The 26,622-nt window shown below is 49.5% G+C and overlaps 1 protein-coding gene across 2 annotated transcripts in view; it reads left to right on the top strand.

The window, feature by feature from the left end:
* The first annotated feature begins 3,392 nt into the window (after positions 1–3,392).
* Positions 3,393–26,622, top strand: part of LOC144947668 (cyclin-G-associated kinase-like) — a 55,320-nt gene continuing 32,090 nt past the window's right edge. The window contains exons 1-11 of one of the 2 annotated variants that reach the window (XM_078876927.1): positions 3,393–4,039; positions 6,475–6,536; positions 7,637–7,696; positions 10,221–10,335; positions 10,812–10,954; positions 11,552–11,677; positions 12,442–12,531; positions 18,903–19,038; positions 20,525–20,637; positions 23,315–23,408; positions 24,157–24,283. In XM_078876927.1, coding sequence (XP_078733053.1) covers positions 3,913–4,039; positions 6,475–6,536; positions 7,637–7,696; positions 10,221–10,335; positions 10,812–10,954; positions 11,552–11,677; positions 12,442–12,531; positions 18,903–19,038; positions 20,525–20,637; positions 23,315–23,408; positions 24,157–24,283 — 1,193 coding nt within the window. In that variant the 5' untranslated portion in view covers positions 3,393–3,912. The remainder of the gene's footprint in view (positions 4,040–6,474; positions 6,537–7,636; positions 7,697–10,220; positions 10,336–10,811; positions 10,955–11,551; positions 11,678–12,441; positions 12,532–18,902; positions 19,039–20,524; positions 20,638–23,314; positions 23,409–24,156; positions 24,284–26,622) is intronic. The other variant, XM_078876928.1, reaches the window with a different exon arrangement.

Raw genomic sequence — 26,622 nt, forward strand, 5'->3', positions numbered from 1 at the left:
GAGGGTGGGGAGGGGCTGGGTGGGGAGGGTGGGGCTGGGTGGGGGGTGGGAGAGATGGGGCTGGGTGGGGAGGGGAAGGGCTGGTCACCGCGTGGTGCCCTTATAAAACTCAACGTTTAACCTACTCACGCCGGCTTGTGCCCGCCCTCACAGTCAGGCATATTTGCGGAATACACCACGCCGCCGTTGACCCTGGCCATTGACCGAGCAACCCAACGTTCCTACCAGCTCCCTCCGCAGGAATGTGTTTACAGTGCAGTAGTATCTGTTCTTTTTCCATTAAAAACGATAGTCCCATGTAAATGTTAATATTTTTTTGAAGCACTCTGAAAATCACACGGGGCCTAGTCGTGGCACCAGCTCGCCGCTCGTCGTGAAGGTTTCGCGGTGCGGTGCCCGCAGGCCGCCCTGGTCAATACTGCCGCGTGTATGCATGTGTGTTGAACTTCTTTCGCACCGTACGTAGCCAACCGCGATAATCGGTGGTGTCGTGTTTAGGTTCGTGTAATGCGTATGGTATAGTGATATCATGTATAGTGTTATTTTGTTGTAATTTTTTTTACCTATCTACGTGACTTTACCGAAAGACCCAAAGAATAGTGTAGGGTAATGTAGGGTGGTGTATACAAGTGTAGTGTATAGTGTAGTGTATGGTATAATGTACGTATGTTGAACTTCTTTCGCAGTAGACGTTAAAGATCCCGAGGCGTTATTCGAAGAAACATCGTGACCTACATTTGCCAAATGTCAACGTTTTACACGGCAATGTCTTTGGAACACAAAGCAGCAGCAGCAGCAGTGGCAACCATCGCCCCCTACTGAAATAAAACTTGGCATGACCCTGTTGCAGAACACGCGGGTGAGGCTTGCAAACAATTGTAAGCAAAACACTGCGACTACTACGTGGACACTTGAACCTTCGACCATCAACCCAATCAGGACCGCATACCTGTCAATGTATGATATAGTAGTGTATAGTGTAGTGTATAGTAGGGTTTCGTGTATAGTAGTGTGTAGACGTGTAGTGTATAGTGCATACCTGTCAACCCCTAATCAGTGCCCGACCTTATTACAGGCCAATTCAGACATTGTTGGTCACCCCGTGTCCCTTATACATCTCAACGCCCATCCTACAAATCCCATCACGAGGGAGAAACACAAACAAGTAGACACATTAAATGTTGATTTAAAGCTTTCGTGACTGCAGGGATTCATATTATTGGTTCTTTCGGTAAAGTCACGTAGAAGGGAAATAATAAAATAATAAAAAATATAAAACAATAAAAATTCTCACGACGTTTCGACTGCAACACAAGCAATCATCATCAGGTGATCATCGTCAGGTGATTGCTTGTGTTGCAGTCGAAACGTCGTGAGAATTGTTATTGTTTTATATTTATATTATTTTATTATTTCCCTTATACGTGACTTTACCGAAAGATTCTGTCTGCTTATATGTCTGTCTATATGTCTCTGGTTCTGTGTTTGATCTCTCTCTCAAATTTTGCATTCTCAGGAAGAACGTAATCAACCAGGTAGGGTGTTGACTGTTATGTTATCCGACTCTCTGTTGTATTACATTACATTTCTAAGTATACTAGATTTGTGTTTCTATTTAATTTATACCTGATGATGATTGCTTGTGTTGCAATCGAAACGTCGTATGCTAGTATTTAATTTAATTTATTATTTTATCTTGATACGTGACTTTACCGAAACAACCAAAGAATAATACCTGCAGTCACGAAAAGCTCCAAATTAAGTTTTTTTACCGAAAGAACCAAGAATATAAATAGACACATTCTTTGTTTTCTGCCCGTATTGAAAGGGCCGTTCGCCGTATGGCCATGAAACCCAAACCATCGACCCGCAATCGTAACCAGTCCCGAGGCCCACTCTGCTTCTGAACAGACAATTGAGTGGATATGGGGCCGTCCATAAATGACGTCACGCACCTAGGGGGGGTGGGGTCAGACATGTTTGACGAGGGGGGGGGGGGTTGATAAATGTGACGTCACATAAAAATGCGCAACTTAAAATAAATATAGAATTCATAATATAGGTTTTTGGGTCAGATCGCGTTATTTATAAATGTGTCGTAACCCTCCACCACCCGACACGGCCAAACAGTAAAAATGTGTCACGTTTTCAAAGGACAAAATAATTCACTTCTTTAGCCCATCTATATTATGAATAATATTGGTCGCGAAAGCCTACGTGTTAAATATAGAATTGTTATAACAACACTAATTGTTATAACAACACTCCTACAACATCAGAGTGCAGCGCCACATGAAATACGCACCACAATGACAATAGTTCAACGCGATTTGAAGCATGTTTTATTTTCAAAATGGAAATATGGTTTTGGGGGGGGGGGGGGGGGCAGAGCTTTGTGACGTCATATTTGGGGGGGGGTCTGACTTTGTGACGCCGTGTGACGAGGGGGGGGGGGAGTCAAAAATCGTCCAAAATCGCGTGACGTCATTTATGGACGGCCCCTAACAACATCTAAAATCGCATCTTTAATCTGCTGCTATTAACCCATACGAAATAAAGAATAAGATAATGGACACTGATATACTTTAAGCTAAGCAGGTTTTGAGCCTGGCTAGTGATTTGCATGGGCGACCCCTGTGCATAACGGGTGCTATAGGCTGCTGCGTTCCTACGTGGCGGGCAGCAGAGGGCAGTGCTGACACATCCACTCTAAATTGCTGTGCTCCAAGATTCACCAACTAGCTGTGACCGGTGTGGTTGATAAGCCACTTCGGTGAGCTATTAATTGTGGCCAGGTCGTTTCTGAACAAAGCAGCTAACAGCTCAGCAGGCTTTAACCTCGTAAAATAAAGTAAAAAATAGTAAAAAATATTTTTTAGTGATTTGCTAAACTTTCCTAAACGTTGCACTGTCAAAAAAAGATATTCACAGCTCATCGGATATCTCCAGGATAAAAATGTATAAAAATGTCCGGGTCAATTCCAGTGATGGGGGTTGCTATGGTTACCCCCCCCCCGGGCACGACGTACCCCGCCCCTCGCGTAGGATGACGTCACAACAGCGTGTCACCGCGCTGTTGACGTCACCACACATTAAGCACGTCACGCTCGCCGGCACGCGTGATGACGTCACCGCGCGTGAAATTTCCGAGGTTCGTTTCGTCCGCGCGGGTGACGCTTTGGCGCGATGACGTCATGAGCGTAATGACGTCACCACGTTAACCCCTCCTTCCTCCCACTCGAACTTTAGCCCCCCTATTTTCTCGAGCCACCACCCCCCTCCCCTCGTTTCATATTTCCCAGTCTGCATAAGTGACGAATCACGAGGTCTCACGCGAGCCAATGTGGCGGCGGCGGGTGCGCGCATCCGCAGTGGGAAATACAAACCGACGCGGATCCGGAAACGCGGACGCGGGGCCTCGCCGGGCCGGGCCACCTGAGCCAACATCGCCAAAATCATCGATATCATCGATAACATCGATAACATCACCACCTACATCACCGATAACATCAACAACATCACTACCAACATCATCAACATCACCACCAACATCACCAATACCATCACTAATACCATCACCAAAACTATCCCCACTAACATCACCAATACCATCACCAACATCATCGATAACATCGATAACAACAACATCACCACCAACATCACCGATAACACCACCAACACCACCAATACCATCACAAATACCATCACCATCACCAATACCATCACCACCATCAACAATACCATCACGAGACACCACCAACAACATCATCACCATCAAAGCCATCACCAATATCGCCACCAGCTAGCACCACCATCAACACTCACAACGTTTCTCACCATCACCCACATCATAACACCATCCCTGAACTTTTTAACATCACCAAAAACGGATCACACTTCATCACCACCACAATGTCTATCCTGCAGTCGGCCTTCGATTTCTTCGGAGGCAACGTGGCCCGAGACGAGAAGGACTTCGTGGGCAACACGGTGGAGCTGGGCAAGCAGAAGCTGCGTGTCAAGGCCGTACTGGCCGAGGGTGAGAAACCACAAAGCCAAATTCGCACCCACAAATCTGCCGGCCCATCACGGCTTTTACCCCCGCTGTGTGTGTGTGTGTTCTTCTCGTGCAGAGACATTGATCTTCTTGGTTCTTTCGGTAAAGTCACGTAGAAGGGAAGTAATAAAATAATAAAATACAATTCTCACGACGTTTCGGCCACAACGCAAGCAGCCGTCCTCAGGTGAAGAACAGCGTCTGTCGGAAAGACAGCGTCTCATTCAGAACAGGTCTGTCGAAAATACAGCGTCTCATTCAGACGCTGTCTTTCCGACAGACCTGTTCTTCACCTGAGGACGGCTGCTTGCGTTGTGGCCGAAACGTCGTGAGAATTATTTTTGTTATGTTTAATTTTTATTATTTTATTACTTCCCTTCTACGTGACTTTACCGAAAGAACCAAGAAGATGAATCCCTGCAGTCACGAAAGCTTTAAATCGAAACAGAGACATTGAGTTTTCATGTCCACACGGCGTAGGACGTCTCAATGCAGGGCAGAAAATGTGTTTCTCCCTCGTGATGGGACTTTGTGGGATGAACGTTGAGATTTATAGGGTTTTACGTAGTGACCAATAAGGTCTGGGTTGGTCTGTAATGCAGGGCACTGATAAGGGGTTGACAGGTATGCACTACACACTACTGTACACTCCTATACCCTACTATACATTACACTACACTATTATATCCTACACTATACACTACACCATAATACCTGCCGGCCCATACGGTTTTCCCCGTATTCTTGTCCAGGGAAATTGAGTTTTGAGGTTCATACGGCGTACAGCCGTTTCAATACGGGGAACAAAGTTGTGTTTTGTCTATTTGTTTGTGTTTCTCCCGTGTGATGGGACTTTGTAGGATTAACTTTGAGATGTATAAGGGCACGGGGTCACCAATAAGGTTTGAATTGGTATATAATAAAGTAGGGCACGGATAAGGTGTTGACAGGAATGGGATATACAAAGCCGATGAGCTTTGAAGCGCTGTTTGTGTTTGTTACAGATGATAACAACTTTGGTTAGGGGGAGCCTGTGGGTGATGATAGGTGTTGGGATGGACTCACTTTGGGTTAGAACGCAAGAGTTTGCGGGCTAGGTGTTAGACATTGGTGTCGGGTTTAGGGGTTAGAGGAGACATTGGGTGAGGGTCAGGGGGTCGAGAAATGGATTTGTGGGTCAGGATCAAAAGTCGGAATGTTGACTATCACGGGTGGGAACTCAGACGGTGGGTTGAAGCTGTGGGGATGGTATAAATCCGCGGTTAAGTGTACGGAGTAAGTCCCTTATCAGTGCCCTACCTTATTAAAGTCCAGTTCAGACATTGTTGGTCACCCCGTGCCATTATAAGGCTCAACGTTCATCCCACAACATCCCACCACCTGAAAACTCAATTTCCCTGTACAAGAATACGGAATACGCCATATGGGTTTCGAGGTATGAGACATTGGGATAGGTCAGGATAGGGCAATCAGGATTCGGTGCGGCGGGGATCGATGCAGGTTTATGGTTAGCGGTAGAACAAGACGAACAAATGGGCTCGTTGCTTCTAGCGATGGCCAGCCATTGATACACAACAGCGGCGGCGTTGTGTGGCTTTCAGGGCCGTGAACTTAGCCTCTCGTCACCAAACCCCACCCATTGACATGCTGCCTCTGACGTGTCATTGGTAGGTTTAGGTAAACGGGCAGAATGAGTAAGGCGTTGCCAAGAAATGCCAGAAACCAGTTTTGCAACCGAATGAATGAGATGTGCGAGATTTTAAAAGCCGGTCAAACACCCGGAGGGGTTTGGAGTTGCCGCAGCATATGCACGCGTATGCTGAACTTATTTCGCACCGTACGTGGCCAACTGTGCTAATCAGCGCGCGGATCTCATTATACCGGGTCACTCCAAACGCATGTTTTTAATGTACGCTTTAATTCCGTTTGGAAGCCTTCATCCAGCAGTGGATTAACACCCGGCGGCATGAGTTCAAATCCTGGCTGGGGGTTGGTGAAAGTGTACAAAATAGTACTACTTTGTGGAAGTATACAGTGGTTGTTCTTTGGATAGACTGGCCCCCGCCATAGCAATGTGGCATTTCCACCACTGGCTCAGGGCTGTAAACAGGGCATGAGCATTGCACTGCCGCAACAATAATTTGAGCAAGAAATCACTTTTATTTTTGTATTTACATTTTAGTGCAATTCTCTTACCCTGTTGAATATTATATATTTTTCGTTTGTCTATTCATAACTGTTTGGTTGGCTCAAGGTATTCCTGTTTATGCCAAAGGACTCTGAACTGTTGCCTTGTGTGTGTGCCTCTTGAGAAAAGCTGCAGAGATGTACTGTTGGCTAAAATGATTCTCAAGGAAGAATGGGCAGTTGATTTAGCGGCTAATTTTTAAACGAATGTTGTGTTCTCGCGTTCACAGGAGGCTTTGCATTCGTCTATGAAGCTCAGGATGTCGGCAATGGCAAAGAGTATGCCCTCAAGGTGCACCCAAACTTTTATTCAGTTCAATCATAATCATTGTTTTTTTCTTAAAGACGTTTTCCAAAAATCCTCTCCCCTCCTCGTAGCGTGAGCGTGCGATCGGTGTCGTGCCCCAGAAAATGTTTAGAAATAATTTTGAACCAAATTTTTATTCCGTCATAATTTTACCTGAAATCTACAGTGCAATTAGATTTTTGTAAAACGCTTCAGCATGACCGCGCCTAACGATACGAATACATCAAAATAGATGTGCTCTTGTTGAAATTGTGTGATGTCCCGATTGTGCAATCGGCGGCTTCTTCATGAGACGCAGAATTCGTTGGGAATTCTAGCGCGGCGGTGCAACTCCTCCGTGTTAGAAAATGTGGAACGGTCGTCAATAACACTGCAGTCGTAAATGTTCGAGAACAGCCCTGGTAAACAGATAAGAGCTGTTAATTAAATACATCTGAAATACTTCTGGAGATACTTGCACATTTGAAGCATTACTGAATCCATTCGCGTGCGTGACTTTTCCCGACTAGGTTTTGTTTGTATGTTCTTTTTACACGCTTTTATTTAACTAACCTCTATTGTTCTTGTTGTCGTATCTTCAAATCTTGTAACTACATTTTTACCCACTTCCCAATGTGGTATCGACTGCAAACTTGGTATACTTATGTCATACTGATGACAATACTATATTCTATAATAAAAAAAACATATATTTTAAAACATTATTTTTTATATGTTATGTTTCGGCTTGGCTCTAATTGTCCACGGTAATCTGACGTTGGCTGTAATTGGCCACGGTCCCTTACGTTATGGCAAGCTTCGGGGCCACTTCCTGGAGTCGTGGAGTTCTTCCATTACTAGTACGGTACATTTAATTAAAGCGAGTTAAAAAAAAGTTTTTTAAAATATTACTTATACTTTGCCACCGCACTCTTGGCCACCCCGTGGTCAATCCCTTGCTCGAGTTGACTGACGCTCATTTTGATCACCGGCAGTCACTCTTGTAAATCATAATACTCTGGCCTCTTTTGAGTTGTCACCTCGGTTGAACAGGATAAACGTAGCTTGCCTTGCCTCTGTTTTGAATGGATGTCTGCACATTGCAGAGGCTGCTGTCAGATGAAGAGGAGAGGAGCAAGGCTATCATTCAGGAGGTGCACCTGATGGTATCCTTGGCTGGCTATCACCGACGGTTTTGAGGTTAGAGTGGCCCAGTGTGCTCAGGATAAGTTCAGATGTCAGTGCCAAATTCCAACAGCTTATTATCTGCACTGCACTAATGGATGGGGGGGGGGGTGGTTGTGGGGTACAGGGAGGTCATTGGTGCCCTAAATGAGACTTTTAATTTCACAAAACTTCGGAACCCAGTTCCATCATGGGTGCTGCCCCGAGTCGAACCGAGAATCTCTCCGGAGGTTCTGGCTCGATGCTCTTGACACTGAATCGGCTATCTGAGCACCCCGCAACCACCGCTACTGCGAGTTTGGTTTGCAATGACTGGTGACCGGTGTCTGCCTGAAAAAGTGTAAAATGTAGAGGTTTTCGCTCGTTTCTTACAGAACGTCATTGTGAAATTCGAAGTGGCGATTTGGCAGATGAAACGGGCTTTCACCTTCACAGTGGAGGAATGGAGTCTCGTATCTGTACCCTCATGTGTTTTCAAAGTGCTTCCTGAATACAAGTGCAGAGTTCACATTCAATTGACACGTTAAAAGCTAAAGCCAATTTACCACTCGTTGAAGTGAAAGTAATTTACATTCCAGCATCTCTGCCTTCATGGTCTCTTGGAGTTTCGTTTTTTATTTGACATTTCATGAGATGAAGTGTCCATTCAGATTTCTCTCAGAGCAGTGCAACCTTTTCTTATCTAGATGTGTATGTAGCGCGTTTATTGAACGTGCTACATGACAGCGACCTCTGATATTCCTTCAAGTGACCTAAGGTCTACTCACAGTCGGGAGCAGAACCTTCCCACCCACTCTGCATATGAGAGTAATATCCATCCCATGACAGGTAAACCGATAATCGATAATCGTTGAATTCTTGGGAGAGTTGGAAGCAATCCAAATTAAGTACACAGCCACATTTAATGTCAAGGTTGTTTCTTCTGCGGTCTCTTTTGACTGGACCAGAGCCATCAACTTGAGACCCCATTTAATCATAACTCGGTCTGAGTGAGACTGTGGGTCTCTGCCTGACGTTGGGTCTCTATGCAAGTCTAAAACTAAACTATTTTTATTTTACCAGGTAAGGCCCACTCAGCTAAATATCTCTTTTTCAGAAGCGATCTGGCCACAAATGATAGCTCAATGAAATGGCTTATCGCGTGGAAATTTATAGCAGCAAGATACTCTTAAACGCATGTTTTAAATGTGGATGGGAAAAACCGGAGGTTCCGGAGAAAAATCCACGCCACCACGGGGAGAACATGCAAACTCCAAATATACAGCTGTCAGGGTCGGGATCGAACCCACGACTTCCTGTATACCTGGCGAGTTAGTTAACATCTCGCCATTGTGGGGCGCCACGAGTCATTGGTGACTGGGCTGAGTCCATCAACCCGCGACACTTGAGAACCCGGTTTAATCACATGCAGCTTGCCCTGATCTGAACCCAGCATCTCAATGGTACTGGCTCATCGCTCTGACCTCCGAGCCCCCCGGTCACCTCAGCTCTCCCCTTGTACTTTCAAAAAGCACAGCGATTAAAATCGCGGGTGCCTCGTGTTCACAGTAGACACAAGATGCGTTAAGTGGCATATCCTGTTCTTGAGCCTCTTGGCTGATCAATAGCCCGAACTGCTGCACGGCAAACTGTCCATTTAATGATCAGTATTCATTAAAATATGTAACAAAGCCTTATAGACTCAGTTCTGTTATACTGTGTAACCTCGAAATAACACGAGCGGGATATACCGTGTCCCGCATGTAACGGAGTTTGTGGTGGGAGGGGCCGTTGAGGACCCTATAAGTTGAAAAAAATAAGTAAACTTGCGCTGACGAAACTCGCTGGAGTGAGCGGCAGAGCAGTGCCGGCTGCGTCTCCACGCCGCGCGCCAACGTCGCGCGCCAGTGCAGCCCCCCAGCTCCGCGCTGCAGAAGTACCGACCGTCACGTTAGATTCCGCGCTCCAGAATTGGCTCGTGATGTTTCGGTGCTTTTTAGCGGTGTTTTGTCGCCTCTGTTTCGTATTGCTTTTAATACTTGTGTGATTTGAAGAAGAGCAATATCAATAACATTTCAAGCCGCGTGTGGGCTACATTTGGTGTAAATCATCAAACTGAAATACCTTGGCACACCACCCCTGGATCAGACCGGAAATTCGATGATGCTGTGTAAGCATGTTAAACTGACGAAGCATTATATTCTTAGATTTTTTCGGTAAAGTCACGTAGGTAAAAAATAAAATTAGTAAAATAAATAAAAAATATTTTACTTTTATTAATTTAAATTTACATTTTTTACCTACGTGACTTTCCCGAAAAAACCTAAGAATATGAATCCTTGCAGTGACGAAAGCTTCAAATCTAGAATGATGAAGCATTAGACCAACCGCGTGTTCTTGTCATAACGTCACACGGCATTGTGCAGTTTGTCTCATTATCCTGTTCATACCGTGGCCACGGTTGTACTGAAATGTGTGGAACTGCTGATGCCGTCAAGAGTGGCACTTAACTTGCCGCGCACCCAGAAAAAAGTGTCCGGGCATCCAAACATTGTGCAGTTCAGCTCGGCAGCCTCCATCAGCAAAGAGGAGTCCGACACGGGCAGGGCTGAGTTCCTCATCCTCACCGAGCTTTGTAAAGGTCCGTCGCCGATGCACAATTCACGCGTCGTCTCGCCGAGTCTCAAGACACTTTCTCAGGAGGGTCTTGCCAAGTTTCCGCAGTCGGGGGATGATGTGGATACTGCTGCTACGCAATCTCAATGGAGTCATTTGCAGTGTAATTTCAGCATTGATTACTTTGGCCAATGGAAGTTAGTTTGTATGTTTTTTTTTGTAGCCTTCAGAGGAAACCGGAGAACCTTTAGGAAACCTATCCAGTATAGGGGAATAATTTACAAGCTCTACACGTTCACACACTCGTACATGCGCGCACACACCCTGCAGAACAGCGGTGGGGGCGGCTGGGATTGGCGGGTGGGTGAACACACAAACTCCAGACAGAACGGCGCTCGAGTCTGGAGAAACGGATTGTCGCCACCGCGCCGGCCTGTCCCCGTGCTGCTGCTGCGGTGCCGTTGCAGTGGCACACACGAGCGCGCACGTGCCGCTCCGCAGGTCAGCTCTCGGACGGGCTGAAGCGCGTCGAGCTGCGGGGCCCCGTGCCCTGCAACACGATCATCAAGGTGTTCTACCAGGCGTGCCGCGCCGTACAGCACCTCCACCGCCTCAAGCCGCCTGTCATCCACCGAGACCTCAAGGTGCGTTCGCGCGGACGGTGACCCACGACGTCACAATCGTCTTGGCAAGAGCGAATGGGCTTGAGCAAGACACGTCGCTTCATGGAATGATAACCGATGGTTGAGACTAATGATGGAGTGGCAGACAAAGGAGGGAATACACCCAATGGCATGTCCACCGAGCAGCAGACGGAGCGATGAAATCAGCTCGCGTGCCCGATACTAACCATAGATCGTAAATCGGAGGCCTGTGAAACGTGGCGACAGCTAGGGGAGGCTTTCATCCAACGGTGAATAACTCATGGCTGACGATGGTGAAGACTGAGTGTCATGGTGCGGTGGGAAGCTGCGGCTCACTCCCGCGCGCTGGCGAGTCCGGTTGTCCGGTCGGCTGCCCTTCAGAACGTTTCGTATAAAAACCTTAAGGCGCTGAATCTGCAGCTCACCAACTCTCAGGCTATGCAACTCCTCGGGTGTAAATAAATATTCTCATTCTGTTTTTGAACCGAACGGCTCAACTACTTAGAATTGAATTTGCGTTGGCCGTTCCAAATCGTCGTCGCCGTGACCGATCATCGTAGCGTCGCATTCAAGATGTCGCGGCGCTTGCCTCTGCAGGTGGAGAACCTGCTGCTGAGCTCGCAGGGCAACGTGAAGCTGTGCGACTTTGGCAGCGCCACGACCGTGTGCCACTACCCGGACTACAGCTGGTCGGCGCAGAAGCGCGCCGAGGTGGAGGAGGAGGTGGGTTGCCCCGACGCGCCCCCGCCAACAAAATACGACGAATACACAAGATGTTACCGCTCTGCACAGTTACCGTGACTCCGGCTTCTCCCCCCGACATCAGTGTGGATGTGAATACAGGTAGTCCTCGACTTACGATGGAGATGCGTTACGACGACCCCATCGTAAGTCGAAAATATCGTAAGTCAAAGATGGCCTAGCCTACACAGGAGTCTTAAAGAATGGTGATAATTTAGCAAAACAGAGCAATTTCCAGCACCGTACTGGATAAACGATATACTGTATGTAATTATTAATTACAATACTGTATTGCACAGTACAATTTAAAATAATAAACAAGGTAAATTCTTAGCCTACCTATATGAACTGCAATTTAATAGAAAGTTTTTTTCAGGAAACAATCCTATCTGCTATAAAAACTTTTAGAATGCATTGAACGTATCGTATCGTGGTAACCCTCAAATGAAATCGCTAAAGCTACGTATGATACATGCATTGAACGTATCGTAACGTATCATATTGTACTGTGCTCACCAATATTCAGTCCGTCGTCTGCACACTTGAACGATGTTAGGTTGTTGATGGCTACATTAACTTAGTTGTCGGAAGAGGAGGATGGTGATGATGAAGTACAGTATCGTACCTCGTACGCTGCTGCGTTTGCCTGCCGCGCGAAATGTAAAATATCTTGTCGTATCGCTATCGCCATCGTAAGATCGAAATATCGTAAGTCAGACCATCGTAACGCATGTATTCCTGTCTAGATCATGAGGAACACCACTCCCATGTACCGGACTCCGGAGATGCTCGATCTGTATTCGAATCTTCCCATCACAGAGAAGCAGGACATCTGGGTGAGTCGCGCGACGTGACGCCACTTCACGTACTCGTGTGTCCACGTCAAAGTTTTTCGATAACTGCGTCGGCAGCAGTGCATCGACCCGTAGATTCGCATAGAAGTTCATAGACCTGCATAGAGATCCACAGATTGAAATAGAGATTCACAGATTCATGTAGAAACCCCTAGACTCGCACAGAGACACACAGCCTCACGGAGAGATGCAGGCTCACAGACACACAGCTTACACAGAGACCTATAGAATCATATATAAATCAATAGTTAGATTTCGGCCTATGTATTTACATAAAAACCCGTACTCACTTAGAGCTCCATGGATTTACGTAGACTCACATTGCAATTCATAGATTTACATAGAAAACCAAAGATTTACATCGAGACCCGCACACTCGCATACAGCTCATGTCTGTGTAGCACAAACACAAATTCCAACACAAACTCAACACTGCTGTGAAGAAGGGCCATTCCCCGAAACGTCGCCTACTTACTGCCTCTGTCTGTTCCCCTTTGGGGGCAGTGTTCGTGATGAGCGCGAGTTTCCTTGTTTTACTGCTGGCTTGTAGCCACCCTCCCTCTCTCCCCGCCCTTCCTGTTTACGCGTGGCTGGGTATTTACTTGTGCGGCACGATGCACCGACGATTGCGCTTTGCGCAAGCAGCCATTCCCGACGCGCTTGCCTCCGCCCTGGAATTAAACCCTGAAGCTTTTATCCTCCATGTTGGCGGTCCACAGCGCTTCTTGGTGAACGCGTACGCTTATATATCGTCTTCTTGGTTCTTTCGGTAAAGTCACGTAGAAGGGAAGTAATAAAATAATAAAAATAAAACATAATAAAATGAAATAATTCTCACGACGTTTCGGCTACAAGGTGAAGACGGCTGCTTGCGTTGTAGCCGAAACGTCGTGAGAATTATTTCATTTTATTGTGTTTTATTTTTTATTATTTTATTACTTCCCTTCTACGTGACTTTACCGAAAGAACCAAGAAGATGAATCCCTGCAGTCACGAAAGCAGCTTTAAATCGAAATTTAATTATTTTATTATGTTTTATTGTTATTATTTTATTACTTCCCTTCTACGTGACTTTACCGAAAGAACCAAGAAGATGTATCCCTGCAGTCACGAAAGCAGCTTTAAATCGAAATTTAATTATTTTATTATGTTTTATTTTTATTATTTTATTACTTCCCTTCTACGTGACTTTACCGAAAGAACCACGAAGATGAATCCCTGCAGTCACGAAAGAAGCTTTAAATCGAAATTTATATATCGTCGTTATATGCATTTGTCGTACATGCAATTTTTTTCACGCAGACGTGTCTTCCTGCGATGAGGTTACCGCATGCCACGCTGCAATCGTTTCTTGGTCTTGTGGAACGGGTGGGTGTGTGCTGGTATTTTGTACCATCAGGCACTCCACCCCCACAACTCCCAATCGGTGATGGGGTAGTTGTGGAGAGTTTCCCATACCTGAGCAGTGTGCTCGTGACCGGCTCCGGTTTAACAGCGGAGGTCTCATTCCGAATCAGTCGAGCGGCATTATCTCTTCATCGGTTGTGTCACGCTCTGTGGAAGCTACCTGGTCTGTCGTTCCACACGAAGCTTCAGGTCTTCTCGGCCACAGTCATTCCCTCCCTTCTCTACGCTTGCAGAACGTGGACCCCCCTAATGGAACATCTCCGCCGGTTAGAAACATTTAGGCTGGCCGGCTTACGATCAATCTTCACGTGGCCTCAAGGTGCACATGGCCTGGCACAAGCGTCGTGGTGACGTCACCGCCACTTAGTGGCGAATGACGGTTGTTGTTGTGTGCATCTGGGTCTGTCCAGAGACCTCCTGTCAGCGAGCCTTCGACACTTCACGTGGCCTCAAAGTGCACCTGGCCTGGCACAGGCGCCGTGGTGACGTCACCGTCACTTTGTGGCGAATAGCGGGTATCGGTGTGTGCCTCACCGTATCCCACTCAGCTTCTGTTTAACTGTTCCGAGGGAATTGTTGCTGCATATTGCAGGGTATATATACGTGTGTGTGTGTGAATATAGTGTAGTGGTTAGCCCGCTGCGCTACAAACCCGACCTCTTAAGGCTATACATGGGAGCTTTGTCTTTGTATAAACATTGGTGGAGGTGTAAGTGGAGAAGTCGCAGGATGAAACCTATTCTTCCTACAGCACACATACGTGCACAAACACAAATATCCCCCCGTGTAGCCTTAACAGACTGTTGGGGCAAGTGCTGTTAGCGAGCAGCACCTACGAAGGCCAACACGGCACACGAGGTGGTGGGTGGCCTTCACCACGCCCAGCTGCCTTTGTCTCCCTTCTGGCGATGTTTGCACATCACACCAGGTACTCATTTGAGGCAGAGTCGACTTAGGGGAGGCTCAGGAGTGGTTCAGATAATCGTCACTGGTGTTGGCCATGAGCGGGAATGGACCTCGGGTCACCGGGTTCATAGTGAAGTGCGCTAACCCCTGCACCACCACTGCCACCGATCCAATAACAATACCAGCCATTCGCCACCAAGTGACGGTGACATCACCATGGCGCCTGTGCCAGGCCAGGTGCACTTTGAGGCCACTTGAAGTGTCGAATGCTTGCTGACAGGGGTTACGGGACAGACCCAGGTCTGACTGGTAGATGCACCAGCTGTACCCCCCCTACTGTGCCAACTTGCTACATTTTAGGAACCACTGCCACAAAGACAGACAATCACAACTCTGCATATACCAAATGTGCACACTGAAATGAAAAGGCCTTGGATCTATTGAAAACATAATAACATAATAATATTTCCTTTTTTGTCCCACTCGACCAGGACACGTATATTGATGTCCTGTCCAGAGGTCGTTTGAAGGGATCTCAGATTTAGCTCCGCGATGTCCGTTTCCGTGGGCCGCTGTCTTAACACAAAGGATCGCATTTCCGAATGGATCCTTTCGTCTCACGACGTCATTTGTTTCGTGTCCATCAAGCCAACTTGGAACAATGGCGACCGTTTGCGACGGGGGCCGCGGGCCCACGGCACTGTCGGCATCGGCTCATGTAACTTTCACCTGAAGGCTCTCAGACACATACGTCCTCTCATCTCTACTGAAATTGGCATGTTGCATAGTTGGGTCTCGCCTTGACTATTGCAACTCCGTCCTAGTCCGGACCTCCGCTGGCAACCTAAAGAAACTTCAAAGTCTCCAAAACAACCTAGCACGCATCGTCATTGCCCACACTCATCCCCGTCTCGACTCACTAGCCTGTCTCCGTGCTCTCAATTGGCTACCCATCGCCAGTAGGGTCACATACAAGACCGCCTGCCTCTGCCACAATGCCTTCACATCCGCCTGCCCGCCGTACCTTTCTTCATTATTGACAACTTGCAGCTCAGCGCACGGCAGAAGCCTGCGCAGCGCGACTCACGACCTCCTCTTGATACCAAGATCCAGGATGGTCATCACGTCTATGCGCCGCTTCTCAGTGGCAGCCCCAACAGTCTGGAACGATATCCCTCTGCACATTCGCAGCATCACCTCAATCGCCTCCTTCAAGAGAGACTTAAAAACTCACCTCTACTATCACGCTTTCGAGCGACTCTGAGCTTGGCTCCGCGCCTTTGAGTTGCGGCCACTACGTCCGCAAATTTGCACGCGTTATAAATTGAACTATTATTATTACTATTATTATTATTTTACATCGTCAGCCGTGCGTGGCTTCTCCCGTGGGAGGAGAGTGGGCGAGAGCGAGGAGGCTTCGTCTGCTCCTCTCGCCGCACACTCGGGTGAGGTTCGGGGCCGGGCCGAGAGGCACCCAACTCGCCGATTTCGCTCTGCGGCGGCGACGCCAACGGCACGGTCAGGATAAAACAAAAAATAAATGTGGGGGAAAAGACAATGGATGATTTATTCAAGTACACAGGCTTGACTGGAAACTCAATGCATCAAAGAGAGTTGACATCTGCATGCTGATTATTGCATGCTCGGTCACTGCAATATACAACGTGTTACAATGCATTGGTTCGCAGATTTTGGTGGGTTTCTAAGCTCCGTGATACGTGCATTGGATAATGCGTGGAAGAATGGACTATTTACAATTCATGCGAACATATTTGCCAATGCAACGTGGAGGATAATGGAGTGAAGGAAACTATACAGTTGAGACGGAACATTTTTAGAAACGGCAGCTGAGAAGGCGAACGCGAGAAAATAGACGAATTGTTCCTTTAAAATCATTCGCGATGCTCAATGTTTGACAAGTCATCAAAGCATTGGTGTGTTTGGAGGGTGAATCATTTCGTGCCGAATATAAAAAATGATTCCAATCATTCTCATTCGGATGGATGAATGCGTCCCCATGCTGTGTCAGTTGGTGGGGGTGGGTTGACCATATTTCACCACTTTGGTCAAGGTTGGTTGTTGATGGGGGAGGCAGGAACAGTTCTGACATCATTTGCCACTGGCTGGGAATTTAGCTGGGCTCATAGCGCAGCATGCGAACCACCATGCGCCATTATTCCACCCACTGACATGACACCAGTACAGGAGGTTGGTGCACGCTCTTAAACTCTTACAAACCCGATAATTAATTGTGCAACGCCCGGGCGTCTGGCACGGGCTCCGTCCTAATTAGCAATCGAACGCGTTTCCTGCTCAGCCATGCGATCGGATCACATGATCTGCCGCTGCCCTGTGACCCCCCTCTGTGGGTGTGGCCGGGATTAAATCCTTGAGACAAAGGTCGCACCGCGTCTGCCGGTTGGCCCCGGCGCGAATAAAAATGCCTCTCGCGTAGCACAGGGCGGCGGCGGCATTGCCAGCAGCAGCGGCGGCAGCCCTGGAAGCGTTGCGTATTTTTATCACGTACCAGCGCGAGAAGGCGCCTGGCCCTGCCCCCCCGTTCGCACGGTGAGCGAAGCGGCGGCGGGTGGAAATCCGTCGCGACAACAACCGACGGACACTGCGGCTGCGCGCACCGCCGTGATGCCGACGCCAGTCCTGCTGCTGTAGCCGCTCGCCGGGGGTTTTCGTTCTCGGCTCGTCGCTCGCCCCCCTCCCCACCCCGGCGAACGGTCGAAGCGCGTTGCGAAATCTGCCTCGATTACGGTGAACGGTTTGTAACATGCGCGCGATGTTGTGTGTCGAGCGCGAGCCCAATAGCTCTGTGCTGCTGTCAGCGGTTAAGATGAATGTCGGTTTACTGTATGGTGGTGCTGTGCGTCGCTTGGCTTCGGCATTGCGGCACTTTGTGCTTTGCAGTCATTATAAGTTGAGCATTTTGTTGTGCTTCATGCTTGGTGGTTAATCTTTAGGTTGCTTCGCTTCCAGCGATGAACGCTTATCTATCCTTTACACCCTCGGGCTGTGATTCTGAATAGTTATTAAGGGCATATTGTTATCCCTTAGAGACTCTGACATCCATTGTGCCTATGTCACATTGACACATGTGATTCACCCCACGTATAAAGATTCTCAATGGCTATTTAAATGAGCATTGTAGTAAACAATTGCATTCATTTACATTTAATGCAAATGTTTCGATTTGTTAGGTCACTGCTCTCTGAACCGGGCTGCCCGAGTTCGATTCCTGGCCATGTCTAACATTGGTGCTGTACCATCTTCCTTTGCCAATCCACAATAACCATTGTGGGGAAGTATGGTAAAAAAAAGCATTTGTGATGTGTGGTAGAGAGGTTTTCATACAGCATTAGACCAATAAAGGGCTGGAAATGAAACGCAAACTACCGTAATGCCCATGTGCCTTGAGGCTAATGGTATGGCTGAGACAGAACCATGGTGATGGTACAAACAAGACAAAATATAAATCCACTCCTGAGTCAAATTATAACTTCACATTGTACCGATCCGTTGAACCACCGGGGGTACGCGTACAGCCTTTGGTTAATCCACTGCTGGATGATGTCCTCCCCGCGCCGCGTGGGTCATCGTCGTGATCTGACTGTACTTCACGCCCAGCAGAGTGGGCTGGTGAAGGAAAGGAGCATTTTGATTCAGTACAGTGCATCAACAAACATGGCTGCACTGCCCTCTGTTGTCCACCACGCAGCCCAGCAGCAGCTGGTACCAGCAGGTGGCTTGATGCATGACGCCTACCCATCCAAGCACTCTGCAGGCTTACCCCTGCTTAGCTTCCGAGATCTAACCAGGTCGGGCGCATCGCCCGGTGATTCGATTGCAGCATCCAGCACCGAGGTCCTCGGCCTAAAAGATGAACGGCGATCGACCGCCGCCTGGGTTGCCTTGTCGGTCGCGGGGCGACCGTTGTCGTCCCGGCGTCCGCGTTCGGTTTCCCGTCACCGCTGAATGCCGCATGCCCCCCCCAACCCCCCCTTCCCCCCCCCCCTCCACTTGTCGTGCAGGCGCTGGGCTGCGTCCTCTACTTGCTCTGCTTCCAGGAGCATCCGTTCGAGGACGGGGCAAAGCTGCGGATCATCAACGGCAACTTCAGCATCCCGCCGGGCGACACGCGCTACGCCGCCCTGCACCCGCTCATCCGTACGCTCTCACGCCCCCCCCACCCGCGCCCCCACTCAGGAGGCCGCGTGTGGCCGATGGGATGTGGAAAGAGAATACTTTGATATTTTTCGATTTAAAGCTTTCGTGACTGCAAGGATTCATCTTCTTGGTTCTTTCGGTAAAGTCACGCAGAAGGGAAATAATAAAATAATAATAATAAAACATAATAAAATAATTCTCAAGACGTTTCGGCCACAACGCAAGCAGCCGTCCTCAGGTGAAGACCAGGTCTGTCGGAAAGATAGCCTGATTGCTGATCATTCAGACGCTGTCTTTCCGACAGACCTGTTCTTCACCTGAGGACGGCTGCTTGCGTTGTGGCCGAAACGTCGTGATAATTATTTTATTATGTTTTATGTTTATTATTTTATTATTTCCCTTCTACGTGACTTTACCGAAAGAACCAAGAAGACTTTGATATTTTTTATCTGGAGGGGACGGCTGTGCTAAGTAGGCGGGATTTTCCTGCTTATTTGCTTTGTTGCTTATTTTCTCCACGACGTTCACGATTGTTGTGTTACGCGGCGTGTCGTTTTGCGTCGAACTCGGACCCATCTATAGCAGAATAGCGTCCGCGCCTGTAAACATTGGGCAGTTCACCGGTGTTGACTCAACCAAGCCTGATTGCTGATGAGACGCTGTACGTCGAAATCGGTTTCAGAGTTTGCTTGCTTTGAACCGACGCTGCTGAAATGATGCGCTCCCAGAACGCCGCACGGCTGATGAGAGGTTTTTACACTTTCATCTGGTACAAAAACTGACACCTTTATACAGAGTAGAGGAATGAATATGTTCGCCATCGGCAGCTCGCACTCGGAGATTGAGGTGCAGCGGTTAGCGCGCACCCCTCCATGAACCCAGCGACCTACACGTCAACGTCTCCCGTGTGTGAAACCTGCTACGTGCATCAGGAAATAGCATGTCGGGATGATGTAGTTCGAGCAAGACTTGCTGTCCTTCCGCAGGGCTGGGTGAACCAAGGTTGAACGCAGCATTGTTTATTGACGCGGCTATATTTGCGTGACCAGCGTTCGACGACTCCCAACTCTGGCGTCCAAAGAGAGCGACATCTGAACCGTTCCTGGACCGTCTCCTGTCCCCAACTTCACCGACCTGTCCCTTTACAGTGTGGTGAAGTACGGTACAACCACATCCACGACTCTAGACAGCACGGGTAGCCCTTTGTCCAGGCAGTGTATGGACAACAGGCCTGTAGGATTGTCGTGCCGCAACCTGGCCCAGTGATGGCACCTTCACCCCCGCCTTGTTGCAGAGGTTTGCGGATGGAATCGGACAGGCCACCCCGGTTATTACTGCGGATGCATTGACCATAGAATAAGCGCCGTCTGCTTCACAGTGGACGTTAAAGACCCCCCAGCGGCCACTCGCTGTCGTCTTCATCATTGTTCTTAAACCAAGACCCCGGGCACACTGGCACGCATGTCTACACTCTCTCTCTCTCAAGGCTCTATGCTGAAGGTGCACCCAGATGAACGGCCAGGAATAGCGGAGGTCATCGCTCAGCTGCAGGAGATCGCCACTGCGCGCGCCGTCAACCCTAAGCTGCCAATCACAGAGGTGAGCGGCCGCCCCCCCCCCCCCCCCACCGTCAAACCCAAACGCCCGGCGCGGTCTCTAAACGCGCACTGATGCATCGACTTAGCGGCGCCGCAGCGGCCAATGGAAGCGCAGAGGTCGCAAACGGGTTTTGATTCCTTACCCGTACCCGGCCGCACCAAAGTCGCAAACGGGTTCCCGTACCCGGCCGGGTACGGGTAGCCGGGTATCGGGTAGGGTACGGGTATCGGGTACCCGATTACGACCTCTGGGATGAAGCCATGTTGCAAGCGCGGGTGGGTTGATTATAGAAACTTGAATTGTGAGAAGAGACAAGACGTTGGGAAATGAGTGACAAACGGTTACTCACCAGTGACTCACAGCCTACCCGTACCCGGCCGCAACAGGGTCGCAAACGGCTACCTGTACCCGGCCGGGTACGGGTAGCCGGGTATCGGGTACCCGATTGCGACCTCTGCTGTGTGACTGAACCGTACGAAGGTGGCGGAGGTGGGGGCCAGCTGACTTGGGGGGGGTAGGGGGGCAGCGAGAGGTGGACGTTGTGTCGGCCAGGGCAGGAGAGGAGGAAGATCGCCACGTCGGCACAGGCCCAAAGGTCTAAAACGTCGAGCGGCCAGCAACGAATAGCACCGTCAGAGTTGTAATCGATGAGAGTCGAGGACACGCGTGTTGAATTGAGCAAGGTCATTGTTATGAGACAGAAACGATGGAAAGAGGGAATCCAAAGTGGAAAAGTGGGAGGGAAGCAGCAAAAAGAGAAGTGTTGGGGTGAGCGAGTGGCTGGATGAGTGTAGTGAGGGAGCAGACGTGTGAGCGAGTGGGTTGATGGGTGAGTCAGTGAGTCGGTGAGTTGTTGTGACCTGCAGTGTGGTGGTAGAACACAGTGTGGCGGATGAGACGACAGTCAGCCTGGTAGAGACCGACTGTGTCGTCGAATCGGTGTGTTAAGCTTGCGGGAACAGTAACCATTGCAGTAGCGATAGTAGCCCGAATAGGAGGCGTCTGCCCATGCAGCACACTCATTACACGTGATGCAAGGGATTCCTCCAACCGAGTATCGGTTGGATTGCTTGACTAATCAGCCACTAACCCTAATTGTTGGGCCGGAGGTTCAGAGAAACGTCTCTGTTCACCTTGACAAACAAACTCGCACGAGCCATCGAAGATACTTTAAGGAGTTACAGCGTGGGAAGGTCCTCTCAACTTGGTCTCCATTGCTTCTGCCGGAGCAGCTCGTCGCAACATCAGGGAATCACTCGGTTTCGGGCACGGCCCCGAACCCCCGTCTCTCTCCGCTCTTCGTCCTTCCTGAAACTCTCCCCGACTCCACCAATCCGCTTCGTTCATCCCAACGGGGTGAGCCCCTCGTTTGCATTTAGTTTTCCCCGCGTCCTTTCAAATTTACCCTGTTGACCAATCCGATTTAAACGGTTGTCCACCTTCAAATCCGGTTGCGTGGCCCCACACCGGCTTTCCCCTGTGACACGCTCCTAGCCAATGAGGGTCGAGCGCGCCGTTTGATCTCGCAAGCCGTTTGAGCCGGCGAGCGTTTGTGTATTTATTTTTTGTTACGGTTCCCCTCTCGGCGTCCCTTGCAGCTACGTACAGAATAGCCGCCAGGACAGCGCGTAGTGACTCTTTGATGCTCCCTGCAGTTAGGGACAAACACTGGCGGGGCATGTCTGCTAGCTACCGTGTCGTTTGGTTCTGAGAGCACGGTGGAACAGCTCGCGTTTCCAGGGCAAGGCTGCCGTTTGCGGAGTGTGTGTGCACGCGCGTGCGTGCATTTGTGGTTGTGTTGGCACGTGGGTGCATGTGCGCGCGTGCGTGTGTCTATACGTGTGTGTACGCGTCCTTTCTGCGGTAGTGTAGCGGTTAGCGCGCTGCGCTATGAACCCGGCGACTCGGGTTCGATTCCCGCTCACGGCCGACACCAGTGACGATTATCTGAACTGGTTCTGGGCCTCCCCTAAGTCGACTCTGCCTCAAATGAGTAGCTGGTACGGTGTGTAAACATCGCCACTGGGGAGACAAAGGTGGTCGGGCGTGGTGGTGGCCACCTACCCCCTCGTGTGCCGTTCTGGCCTTCATAGGTGCTCGCTAACAGAACTTGCCCCTACAGTCTGTTCAGGCTATATGGGGGATCTGTGTCTTTGTATGCGTCCTTTCTGCTCTGGGCTGCACTCTGAATTTGGCATAAATATCAAGGTGATGTCATCGCTACATAGTGTTGAACGACTGTTATGTGTGTGGGTGTGTGTTATTGTGTATTATTGTGCTTGCGTGCCATTGTGTGGGGAGCTGTAGTGTAGCGGTTGGCGGCGCTGCGTTACGGACTGAGTTGCGACTCCCAGCCATGGCTAACAAAAGTGGCCAGTGCTATCTGAACCTGTCCAGGGCCTCCCCGATGTCGACTCAGCCGTGCACGAAGACCAGGTGTGGTGGGTAACAGCAAAACTAGGGAGACTGAAGGGAGAGTTAGCAGAGTGCGTGGAGAGCAGTAGAGAGAGGTGAGATGGGAGAGTGCGTGGAGGGCAGTAGTGAGATGAGAGAGGAGATGGAGGAGAGTTTGTGGGGGAGTAGAGTGAGATGAGAGGCAGGCAGGGCCAGGCCAGTCTGGAGGATGTGGAAGGCATTGAGTGCGATCACATTTGTACTTCTGCCTGTGCTTCCTCAGTTGTTTGACGGAGGAGGCTCCCTGGGCATTGGAATTTCCCCGTCTGTCACCGCTAATTTCCAGCCAGCGCCCGAACACCGCATGGAGCCACACGGTTCGTATCAAAACACGGCACGCGGGGGCGCGGGGACATGGGGACATGCCTGGGCACGGCGCACGCGGGGACACGGCACACGTGCTCGACCCATTTTTGGTTGTTAAAATGTCCCACCTTGTGGGTAAGTCAACAGCGGCTGTCCTTATGAGTGGACTCGCCTCTGCTTTTCGGAATGTGGAATTTCCACCACCGGCTCTGCATGGTTGGAAATGGGAGATGGACCACGCCAATGGCTCAATGCTCATTTGAGCAAGGAATCACTTTTGACTTTGTTCATTTATAAATCCTTTATATTAAGTTCGCTTGCTTGCTTACGACCATGCAAATCTTTCAGTCGTTTTTTAACCCACTTCCCGTGATCCAATCGAGCTGACATTTTGCACACAGACTCGTTGTGCGTGACAATTAATTTTCGTGAAATTTTTTCCCCAAAATTTTACACTTTTTAGGACAAAAATATTATATTTAATTACCAATTGCTTAATGGTGCAATGCAATCATCTGACCCATAGGTGGCAGCCATCTCAAGCCAGAGGACGAGAGGACTCTAGCCGCCACGCATATAAAGGATTTATAGTGAAAAATGTTGTTTTTACGGGTTATATACAAGTCATCGTCATCATCAGCAATGGTCAATCCGCCGCTGGATGAAGGCTTCCCCAAGCCGCCGACGCGACACCTCTTGCTACCGCGGCGACGTGATGGCAAATTTTTTTCGTAACTCGCGGCGCCATCCTGCCCGCAGGCCCCACGAGCTCGGAGGGCGACCCTCAGCAGGTCGGCGGGCTGCTGGACATCATGAAGGGCGGCGCAGGCCGTCTCTTCAGCAACATCAAGGACACGTCCTCAAAGGTCATCCAGTCGGTCACCAGGTATGCGCCCCCCCCCCGCCATGGTGGTGAGATGTTAACTACCTCGCCTGGTATGGAGGAAGTGGTCGTGGATTCGATCCCGACCCTGATGGCTGCTGTATATTTGGAGTTTGCTTGTTCTCTCTCTCTCTCTCTCCACGTGGTCATGTGGATTTTTCTCTGGGTTCTCCGGTTTTCCCCTCCGCGTTTAGAATCGACATCACACGTTTAGAGTATTTGACTACTATACATTTCCACATGATGTTAAGTCACTTCGTTGAGCTATCACTTCTGAAAAAGAGTTACATAGCTCAGTGCTACAATAAAAATAGTTTAGTTTATGTGTCCGCCGTGGCCCTGTACTTTACCCCGTGCGTTGCCCCCCACCCCCTCACCGCGTGCCCCCCACGTGCCCGAACAGTTGTTATGCCGGCGTCACGATTATTGCGTGGTGAGGTAGGGCTGGCTCGTTGGGCGTGCCACGTTGGAATGCGCTGTCCGTGTGGAATGAGCATTCCAAAGACCCTGGCAAAAAAACACCGCCGCAATCTCGGAGCGTTTATTTTGCGCCGGTTTTGGTAGTTAAAAAAACACATGGTCAGCCATGGTCAATCCACTGCCGGACGAAGGCCTCGCCAAGCCACCACCGCCACCTCTCACTATCCCGCCATGTAACGATGCAGCGGGTTTGAATGTTCGCTGCGCGTGACGAGCGGGTAGGGGTGACGCTCGCAGCCTCGCCAGCCCGTGGGTTTGTGAGACGACGGCGACGTCCGTATTGGATTGGTTGGCGCTGCAGAGCGCGCAGGGTGAAGGTGGGGGGAGAGATCATGTGCGTGAGCGAATCTAGCCAGAGCCGTGGACTGAAGTTAAACACATGTCCAATGAAACGTGCAGAAATGAGAACATTGAGAAATTAAGTGAAATGATAGGAGCGTTGCAGTGGACAGCGCAGTTAAATGGTCGAGTGAGCGGCTCGCAATCAGAAGGTTGCCAGTTCAAATCCCAGTTAGGGGGGGTTGGCTCGGCCTATCATTCCTCTGGGGGTCGATAAAATGAGCACCGCATTTCGGGGAAAGTCAACAGTGGTTATTCTACGGATAGGCTGCCCCCGACATAGGTTTATGGAATTCCCACCCCTGGTTCCGCCACCAATGCCTCTCTAAAGCAAGGGTCGGCACGAGTGACTCGCACGGCGGTGATGGTGGCGCCGGTGTGTCGCTCGCAGCTCCGTGCAGAGACCTCCTCTCTCTTTCCCCGCCGCGCCGATCGCTTGGTGCACACCCTCGTCGGCGTGCAGTGGCGTTCACTCCCTCGCCGCCACGCGACGATTCGTCACGATTTTCGGTTTCGGACAGTTGCCTCCCATGTTTGCTTTCGAACCTTCCCCACCCCCCCACTCCCACTTTCAATGCACTCTTGACCCCCTATGCTCGTTAATGAATTATAATTAACTTAAAGCGGTGATTTAAATTCACCAATTAGGTTGTCCGAATTCGTTGCTTAAGAGTCAACCTCCGATCGGCGAGCTGCTGACCTGGATTGTAGATTTTTAACGATATTGGTTTTACACCCTTTTCGTGGTGCCCCGATCGAAGTGGGGGGTGGTGGGGGGGGGTGGTTGTCGTGGTCATGCATGCACATTTGTCTGTGTGCCACGAGGTGGCGACATATCACTTGATTTGCATTTTGCATTGATCGTTTTTTTGCGTGTTTTTTGTTATTTATGCTTCTGCAATCGACTTTAACACCCTGCTTGGTTGCTTTCACCTGTGAATAACCATGTCCATCTCGCCGATTACGTGCTCCTGCCACCCTCAGCACCAGGTAAATCCCATTGCCTCTTCGCATGATTTTAACTTTTTATTCGCGCTCAACATCAGCTTCTGTGTACGCGTAATGCCTTCGCTTGTCATCTCGGCTTTTGACCACCGTGCGCCATCGGTCACCCGCCTCCTGTTGAAGTTCCACTGTGATGAACGTGTGAAAAAATGGGGAGCTAAGGTGCTGGCAATGCCAACTTTTGCAGCACCCTGGCCACGACGCTCACTTACGGCCTACCAAATATCGGGGAGGAGGCTCAACCAGTGACACGTGATGACAGAAGAACAGGCTTTACCCTTTGCGGAAAGAACACAGGCGTTAAGACTTGGCAACACCAAATAGACACCCATCGCAAGGCATCGAGGACACGTGGTCTAGCTGGCACCCACTCCCACCCTCGCCTACTTTTACATAGCCCCGCCCACTACTCACGTTGCTCCGACTGCCCAAGTGGAGACAAAATCCTGATACCGGGACAGACCTTTTGAAAGCACCGGGACTCTCCCGGCCAATCCAAGATGCATTTGCAGCCTCAG

This window comes from Lampetra fluviatilis, chromosome 46, assembly GCF_964198595.1.
Source record: "Lampetra fluviatilis chromosome 46, kcLamFluv1.1, whole genome shotgun sequence".
NCBI lineage: Eukaryota > Metazoa > Chordata > Hyperoartia > Petromyzontiformes > Petromyzontidae > Lampetra > Lampetra fluviatilis.